This window comes from Oncorhynchus tshawytscha, unplaced genomic scaffold, assembly GCF_018296145.1.
Source record: "Oncorhynchus tshawytscha isolate Ot180627B unplaced genomic scaffold, Otsh_v2.0 Un_contig_276_pilon_pilon, whole genome shotgun sequence".
Lineage (NCBI taxonomy): Eukaryota > Metazoa > Chordata > Actinopteri > Salmoniformes > Salmonidae > Oncorhynchus > Oncorhynchus tshawytscha.
In genome coordinates, this window is record NW_024609574.1 from 90,749 (window position 1) to 99,322 (window position 8,574).

Here is an 8,574-nt window from a genome sequence, read left to right on the forward strand (position 1 = left end):
TATGTATACCAAACGTTTTAAGGTCCATACACAGATCAGCTACATAGCTAGCTACACATCCAGGTATTGTTATCCTCCACTGCACAATAAGCAACAAAATAGTTAGCTAGCTACGTTATTTCATCTCTCTGCATTGCATGGCAAAAATAAGCAAGGCAAGCTTACAAAATTGTACACTCAATTTGCAGTAAATTCTTCAGCTAGCTAGATTCTTCACATTCACTGTTTCACAAGACGACAGCCTGGTTTGCTGGTTGTTTTAGGAGTCGCTAAAACATGAAACAACCAGAATTTCATACTCATGTCACAACACCCACAAAGCTAGCCAGCTGGCTGATGATAGCTAGTCAGCTAGCTTGCTAAATCACGATTTTTTGCAAACTTTTTTGTAAACTTTATGATTAAAAAAATATGCGTAAATCATTTGTCTCTACATTAACTAACATATTCCTCTCAACTGTACATTTTTTTTTCATGATTCGTTATGACATTATAATCACATTTACTTCCATCCTAGTATTTTTTTTGTCAGCCATCTTTGCTGAAGAAAGTCTCCAGCCTTGGGTCTCATAGCTTCAAATTTGTCATGGGAGCCACTCGATATGATTGGTCATTGCCCAGCGGTCGCGCTGGTGATTTGCATACATTTGGGTAAAGTTGATATTTTTCACCGCCTCCCACGCCTTGTTCGCACCGCCCGAAGGTCCCCGCCCCCTTCCATTGAAAATGAATGGGAAGCGTTCTTTCACCGCGCCGCGTGCTAGTGTACACGGGGCATGAAGTACCATGGCAAACGCGCCATTCTGCTGCTAGACAGACAGAGCCCACAAAACATGGGAAATTAACCAAAACCACTCACACTTGTCATATTTGTTCAGTTTCATTTTATATCTCTCAAATATCAAATTAATGGCGCCCAATATTGAGATATATCGTGAGGCTACCCTACATATCTGAAATTACATGATTATTAATGTTTACTGGTCGTGAAAAGCAAGCAGTTACTTGCTGTGTAACTTTAAAGATTAGAACCACATTTGCGCAATGGAATAATATGACATTTTGTAGGTCTGACTATGTTCTTCAAGAGGTGATGATATTACAACCAAATAGCATTTATTATTATTTAACATTTATTTAACAATTCTTCTAAAAACGACAACGGAGTTGTCAAACTAGTTTTTGTTAGATACGGTCATTTGAAGTATGTCCCATATCACGTGACCCATGTACTCGACAACGGAGTTGTCAAACGGGGTTTTTAGATGCTGTCATTTGAAGTATGTCCCATATCACATGACCCATGTACTCGACAACGGAAGAGAACTTTCAAAGAATCACGAGCCAGGCGGGAAAGTTGGTTATTCGTTCTGACCAATCAATTCACTCGTGTAGCAACGCCGCTGCGGAGTGTCTTCAGCGGAGAGGGACGAGGAAGCGAACATATTAGTCTTTAAGATAAACGAGTTATTTTTTTTCTTCCAATTTTATACCGAAGGAGATACTTCAGCGTAAACCAAGAACGGTGAGTAAAAAAAAAAATAGAATTCATTGACAAAACAATCTAGCTAACGTATTATCAATCTATAGCTAGCTTGCAAACGGCTAGCCAACCGGAGAGAGTTGGCCTGCCTTCACGCTTGCTAGTTAGCTAATATTAGCAGCTAACGTTAGCCACTGTTACCCGATAAACAACAGCTGATTAGCTAACGTTAGCCACTGTTACCCGATAAACAACAGCTGATTAGCTAACGTTAGCCACTGTTACCCGATAAACAACAGCTGATTAGCTAACGTTAGCCACTGTTACCCGATAAACAACAGCTGATTAGCTAACGTTAGCCACTGTTACCCGATCGACAACAGCTGATTAGCTAACGTTAGCCACTGTTACCCGATAAACAACAGCTGATTAGCTAACGTTAGCCAATGATTAGCTAACGTTAGCCAGTTGAAACAACAGCTGATTAGCTAACGTTAGCCACTGTTACCCGATAAACAAAGCTGATTAGCTAACGTTAGCCACTGTTACCCGATAAACAACAGCTGATTAGCTAACTAGTTAATTAGCATTAGCTAGCCCTACTGTTACCCGATAAACAACTAGTTTGCTAACTTGCTATATTTTCAGCACACCCAATTCATGTTTTTGAATTTCCAGGACTGTAACGTTCTCGTGTATCAAACTTTACAGGTCATGTTGCGTTACATGTTGGTTTGTTTATTTCGCCAACACAATTATGGCAGCTTAGCTAGCAAGCGAAGCATCATACCTGGTCATGTTATGGTTTTCAAGAGATCCATCCCGGCTTTCTCCATCTACTTCAGGGGTCGAACTACTCTACAGGAAAGCTCCCTACCCTCCTACAGAATCCCAGTATGGCCTAATAGCTTTGGTATCTGTTCTCTCCCTGCAGATGACTGGTTCGAACGAGTACAAACTGAACCAGGGACCAGAGGACAGTATCTCTGCCGTGAAGTTCAGCCCCAGTACAGGCCAGTTCCTTCTAGTGTCCTCTTGGGACTGTACTGTCCGGCTCTACGATGTGGCAGGCAACTCCATGAGGATCAAGTATTCTCACCTGGCACCTGTGCTGGATTGTGCTTTCTATGTAAACAAGTTTTTAATTGGTCATAAGCGTTTCCATAGTAATCAGTTACTCCATTTTAAATGCAGAGTTGGCTACTTTGCCACACAGACGCATGTATAACGGATGTGAGATGGCTAGCTTAGTTAGCGGTGGTGCGCGCTACTAGCGTTTCAATCGGTGACGTCACTCGCTCTGAGACCTTGAAGTAGTGGTTCCCCTTTGCTCTGCAAGGGCCGTGGCTTTTGTGGAGCGATGGGTAACGATGCTTCGTGGGTGACTGTTGTTGATGTGTGCAGAGGGTCCCTGGTTAGAGCCCGGGTCGGGGCGAGGGGACGGTCTAAAGTTATACTGTTACATTGATGCTGTTGACTGTGCAGAGGGTCCCTGGTTAGAGCCCGGGTTGTGGGCGAGGGGACGGTCTAAAGTTATACTGTTACATTGATGCTGTTGACTGTGCAGAGGGTCCCTGGTTAGAGCCCGGGTCGGGGCGAGGGGACGGTCTAAAGTTATACTGTTACATTGATGCTGTTGACTGTGCAGAGGGTCCCTGGTTAGAGCCCGGGTCGGGGCGAGGGGACGGTCTAAAGTTATACTGTTACATTGATGCTGTTGACTGTGCAGAGGGTCCCTGGTTAGAGCCCGGGTCGGGGCGAGGGGACGGTCTAAAGTTATACTGTTACATTGATGCTGTTGACTGTGCAGAGGGTCCCTGGTTAGAGCCCGGGTCGGGGCGAGGGGACGGTCTAAAGTTATACTGTTACATTGATGCTGTTGACTGTGCAGAGGGTCCCTGGTTAGAGCCGGTCGGGGCGAGGGGACGGTCTAAAGTTATACTGTTACATTGATGCTGTTGACTGTGCAGAGGGTCCCTGGTTAGAGCCCGGGTCGGGGCGAGAGGGCGGTCTAAAGTTATACTGTTACATTGATGCTGTTGACTGTGCAGAGGGTCCCTGGTTAGAGCCCGGGTCGGGGCGAGGGGACGTGTCTAAAGTTATACTGTTACATTGATGCTGTTGACTGTGCAGAGGGTCCCTGGTTAGAGCCCGGGTCGGGCGAGGGGACGTGTCTAAAGTTATACTGTTACATTGATGCTGTTGACTGTGCAGAGGGTCCCTGGTTAGAGCCCGGGTCGGGGCGAGGGGACGGTCTAAAGTTATACTGTTACATTGATGCTGTTGACTGTGCAGAGGGTCCCTGGTTAGAGCCCGGGTCGGGGCGAGGGACGGTCTAAAGTTATACTGTTACATTGATGCTGTTGACTGTGCAGAGGGTCCCTGGTTAGAGCCCGGGGGGGCGGGGCGAGGGGACGGTCTAAAGTTATACTGTTACATTGATGCTGTTGACTGTGCAGAGGGTCCCTGGTTAGAGCCCGGGTCGGGGCGAGGGGACGGTCTAAAGTTATACTGTTACATTGATGCTGTTGACTGTGCAGAGGGTCCCTGGTTAGAGCCCGGGTCATTGGGGCGAGGGACGGTCTAAAGTTATACTGTTACATTGATGCTGTTGACTGTGCAGAGGGTCCCTGGTTAGAGCCCGGGTCGGGGCGAGGGGACGGTCTAAAGTTATACTGTTACATTGATGCTGTTGACTGTGCAGAGGGTCCCTGGTTAGAGCCCGGGTCGGGGCGAGAGGACGGTCTAAAGTTATACTGTTACACACACACACACAGAGAAGAAGAAACATGACAATATTGTTAAAAGTACATTTCTACAAACAAAGTTAAAATGTAGTCAAAATGGCCCCCCCGGTCAAGGAATACGTTTGAGTCGGATATCTCTTCCCTTGTAGGACCCAACACATGCCTGGAGCGGAGGCTTGGACACGCAGTTGAAAACCCACGACTTGAATACAGATCAAGGTGTGCCTGTCAATATATCACCACTGAATTGTGTGCTTCCTGTTATTATTAAATGAAGTGTTTATTTTTTATTTTTACGGTCCATATTTCTCTCCCTTGTGTGTAGATACAATAGTTGGGACACACGACGCCCCCATTCGCTGTGTGGAATACTGTCCAGAGGTCAACGTCATGGTAACAGGTAGCTGGGATAGGTCAGTCAGGCTGTGGGACCCCAGGACCCCCTGCAACGCTGGCACCTTCACACAACCTGAAAAGGTGGAGCTATCAAAACTCTGTATGAAACATTCCTGGGATTTTATATGTCTGTTCATAAAGACCAAAGCAGACATTGACCTCATTTTCAATTTTAAAGTTTAAAAAATGAATAGTCTGTTTTTGTTGAGAATGGACATACTTACAGGCATACGGACATTGAGCGAGAGATTGATTGTGATACACACATTTTAAGACTGTTCTCATGTCTTTTGTCTCTTTTAACGAAGGTGTACACCCTCTCTGTGGCTGGTGACCGGCTGATAGTGGGGACAGCAGGGAGGAGGGTGTTGGTCTGGGACCTGAGGAATATGGGCTATGTCCAGCAGAGGAGAGAGTCCAGTCTGAAATACCAGACACGAGCCATCAGGGCCTTCCCTAACAAACAGGTAAACCTCTAGACTAGCTCAGTGCTTCTCTAACCTCTCATTGGGACCCCCCATGACCTTGGCATTGCTAAGCGCCACACTCTAACCAGCTGAGCCAGATAGGACCACACATCGTTGTCTGTCTGGTGAGACCAGGTGTTGTCTGTTTTTGAAGGGCTATGTCCTGAGCTCCATAGAAGGACGTGTTGCTGTGGAGTACCTGGACCCCAGCCAGGAAATGCAGAAGAAGAAGTACGCCTTCAAGTGCCACCGACTGAAGGAGAACGGCATAGAACAGGTCTATCCCGTCAACGCCATCTCCTTCCACGGTGTCCACAACACCTTCGCCACAGGTGGGATACTTTCTATTGGCACTAATAAAACTCAGCAGTCGTTAAGACTGCTTTTGAAATGTTCAATTTACAATAAAAAACAACAATTATATTGATCCAGAATTTAAAAAACAAAACAAGGATCCATGAAGCTTGATTTTATTTCCTGCTTATGGAGAATTGTCATGTGACCTTTTTGGATTCATATCGCCATGGTTACTCTCAAGGGAACACTTGATGAACGATTAGCCTCCAGATTATAATCTCATAAAACTCGTAACTACTCTGTAGATACATTTCCATTTTCGTTCCTCCGGTTGACCTTGACAACCTCTCTCTCTCTCTCTCTCTCTCTCTCGCTCTCTCTGTCTCTCTGTCTCTCTCTGTCTCTCTGTCTGTCTCTGTCTCTCTCTCTCTCTCTCTGTCTCTCTCGTCCTTCGACCAGGTGGCTCTGACGGCTTTGTGAACATCTGGGACCCTTTCAACAAGAAGCGCCTGTGTCAGTTTCACCGCTACCCTACGTCTATCGCCTCCCTGGCCTTCAGTAACGACGGCTCCACGCTGGCCATCGCCTCCTCTTACATGCAGGAGCAGGGAGACATCAGCCACCCGGAGGACACCGTCTTCATCCGTCAGGTCACAGACGCAGAGACGAAGCCCAAGTGAGTCGGGACGGTCCTCCTGTCTGGGGGCAGTCCTTCACACGATGGGGCCCGGTCTGATTCTGAAACTGTGCTTCCTCGGGTAGCTTCTTTTCACGTTGTCTTCTTTCAGCACTGTTAGCTACAGCAACCATGATACAGGATTTACTTCACGGGGGGTCCAGGCCAGCCCAGTACAGCTCGGGTCGGTTCTATAGTGTGAAGCAGAACATCTGGTCCACATCCCGGTGGTCTTGTCTGGACTGCACCGCCACACTGCCACTCACACTTTTTTGGTACATATGAATGACAGCATTGACCAGGAGCAGGCAGCTGGTATTTATCTGGCCATCTAGCTCGCTCTCTCTCTAGCTCTCTCCACCTTTTTCAATATCCCCGTAGTTGACAGACCGATGAGGACTTGACAAAATGGCTGCCTCCTGATCTGTATGTGGATGTGTGGCTCCAGGAGAGTCCTGAAGACAGCTGAATGGCTCCATCTATACAAAACAACCTTCGCTGACCTTTTCATCTGCCTATATTTGTTGGATTTAAAGTTTATTTTTTTATTTTTTTTACTGTTCCCATTTATTTGTACTTTAAAAATGAAACATGAAGATTTATTAACAAATGTAAAAGGACTACACCCATGTGTTTTCAGTTGTATCTAGCCCCGCCCTTCTAATAAACTGGTAAAATTAGGTTGTATCTAGCCCCGCCCCTCTAATAAACTGGTAAAATTAGGTTGTATCTAGCCCCGCCCCTCTAATAAACTGGTAAAATTAGGTTGTATCTAGCCCCGCCCCTCTAATAAACTGGTAAAATTAGGTTGTATCTAGCCCCGCCCCTAATAAACTGGTAAAATTAAATCTAATAAACTGGTAAAATTAGGTTGTATCTAGCCCCGCCCCATCTAATAAACTGGTAAAATTAGGTTGTATCTAGCCCCGCCCATCTCATAAACTGGTGAAATTAGGTTGTATCTAGCCCCCCCCTCTAATAAACTGGTAAAATTAGGTTGTATCTAGCCCCGCCCATCTCATAAACTGGTAAAATTAGGTTGTATCTAGCCCCGCCCCTCTAATAAACTGGTAAAATTAGGTTGTGTATCTAGCCCCGCCCTCTAATAAACTGGTAAAATTAGGTTGTTGTGTCTAGCCCCGCCCATCTCATAAACTGGTGAAATTAGGTTGTTGTTTCTAGCCCCTCCCCTCGAATAAACTGGTGAAATTAGGTTGTTTCTAGCCCCGCCCCATCTCATAAACTGGTGAAATTAGGTTGTAATCTAGCCCCGCCCCTCTTATTGCATCACTCTTCTCAGATCAATTGAAAAGGAATAAGGTTTTTTTCTGTAATGACATGACTATTGATTTGTCTAAAGAGTCGACTAAAGACAAAAATCCAATTTGTTGCGGTAATGCATTTTCCAATAATCAATGAAGACATGTTAATGACTCCAGAGATCCTGCTCCAGCAGGTGAATTGATGTCAGAGCGGAGAATTACGGTTTCCACGCCCCTCCTCCTGTGATGAGATGCAGTACTATGGGACCCACTACTTCACATGGGTTGCTCACCAGCAGTTGGCAGAGCATAAAGACAGAACTCTCAGGACCCTGTTTCTCTCTCTGTTTCTCTCTCTCTCTCTGTTTCTCTCTCTGTTTCTCTCTCTCTCTGTCTCTCTCTGTGTCTCTCTCTCTCAAAGTGAATTACAGAAGCCCTTAACAAGGTTTCAGCCCTGTCCCTCTCCGTATCATAACAGATGGGGTCGACCATTCATTCATAGATTACAAAGCTGAATTGAGCCAGAAGCTGCTGTTTTTTCTCCTTCCCAGTTGTCTGGTTTCTATCAATAGTGAAGGAGGCAGTTGAGGGAAATCTCTTAAGGGACTTCAGTACTAAGTAACCCCCATTTTGATATTCTGTTCCAGTCTGCTTTAATTGATTTGATTCTAAGACGGGGCTGTGTGTTTATACCCAGGTCTTTAATTGATTTGATTCTAAGACGGGGCTGTGTGTTTATACCCAGGTGTTTAATTGATTTGATTCTAAGACGGGGCTGTGTGTTTATACCCAGGTCTTTAATTGATTTGATTCTAAGACGGGGCTGTGTGTTTATACCCAGGTCTTTAATTGATTTGATTCTAAGACGGGGCTGTGTTTATACCCAGGTGTTTTTGATTTGACCTCATTAGGACAGCGGGCAGAAAGAAAGGGACTTTCCCAAGTCTTTGATTGAGTTTGACTCTCTAAGCGGTCCTTTGAATGCTTCTTCTCTAGCCAAGTTGTCTTTCTGTTTTTTCTCCTTCCCTAGATTTGATTCTGACACGGGGCTTGTTTTTACCCCCCTAAAGTCTTTAATTGATTTGATTCTAAGACGGGGCTGTGTGTTAAATCTCCAGGTCTCTTCCCCCTAATTGATTTGATTCTAAGACGGGTCTGTGTTTATGCCCCCCAGGTGTTTTATTTGAGTCTTTAGGACTTCGAACAGAAAGAAAAAGTCTCCATGTCTCTCTCTCTTTAACTCTCT

General features: G+C 45.4%; 1 protein-coding gene across 1 annotated transcript; it reads left to right on the forward strand.

Moving 5' to 3' along the window:
* The first annotated feature begins 1,338 nt into the window (after positions 1 to 1,338).
* Positions 1,339 to 8,245, forward strand: bub3 (BUB3 mitotic checkpoint protein). The gene is made up of 8 exons (XM_042315993.1): positions 1,339 to 1,525; positions 2,418 to 2,612; positions 4,380 to 4,449; positions 4,556 to 4,707; positions 4,935 to 5,093; positions 5,248 to 5,425; positions 5,850 to 6,873; positions 7,105 to 8,245. Exons 2-7 carry the CDS (start codon positions 2,418 to 2,420, stop codon positions 6,068 to 6,070), a joined length of 975 nt encoding a protein of 324 aa, XP_042171927.1. The 5' UTR covers positions 1,339 to 1,525; the 3' UTR covers positions 6,071 to 6,873; positions 7,105 to 8,245.
* Positions 8,246 to 8,574: the final 329 nt, after the last annotated feature.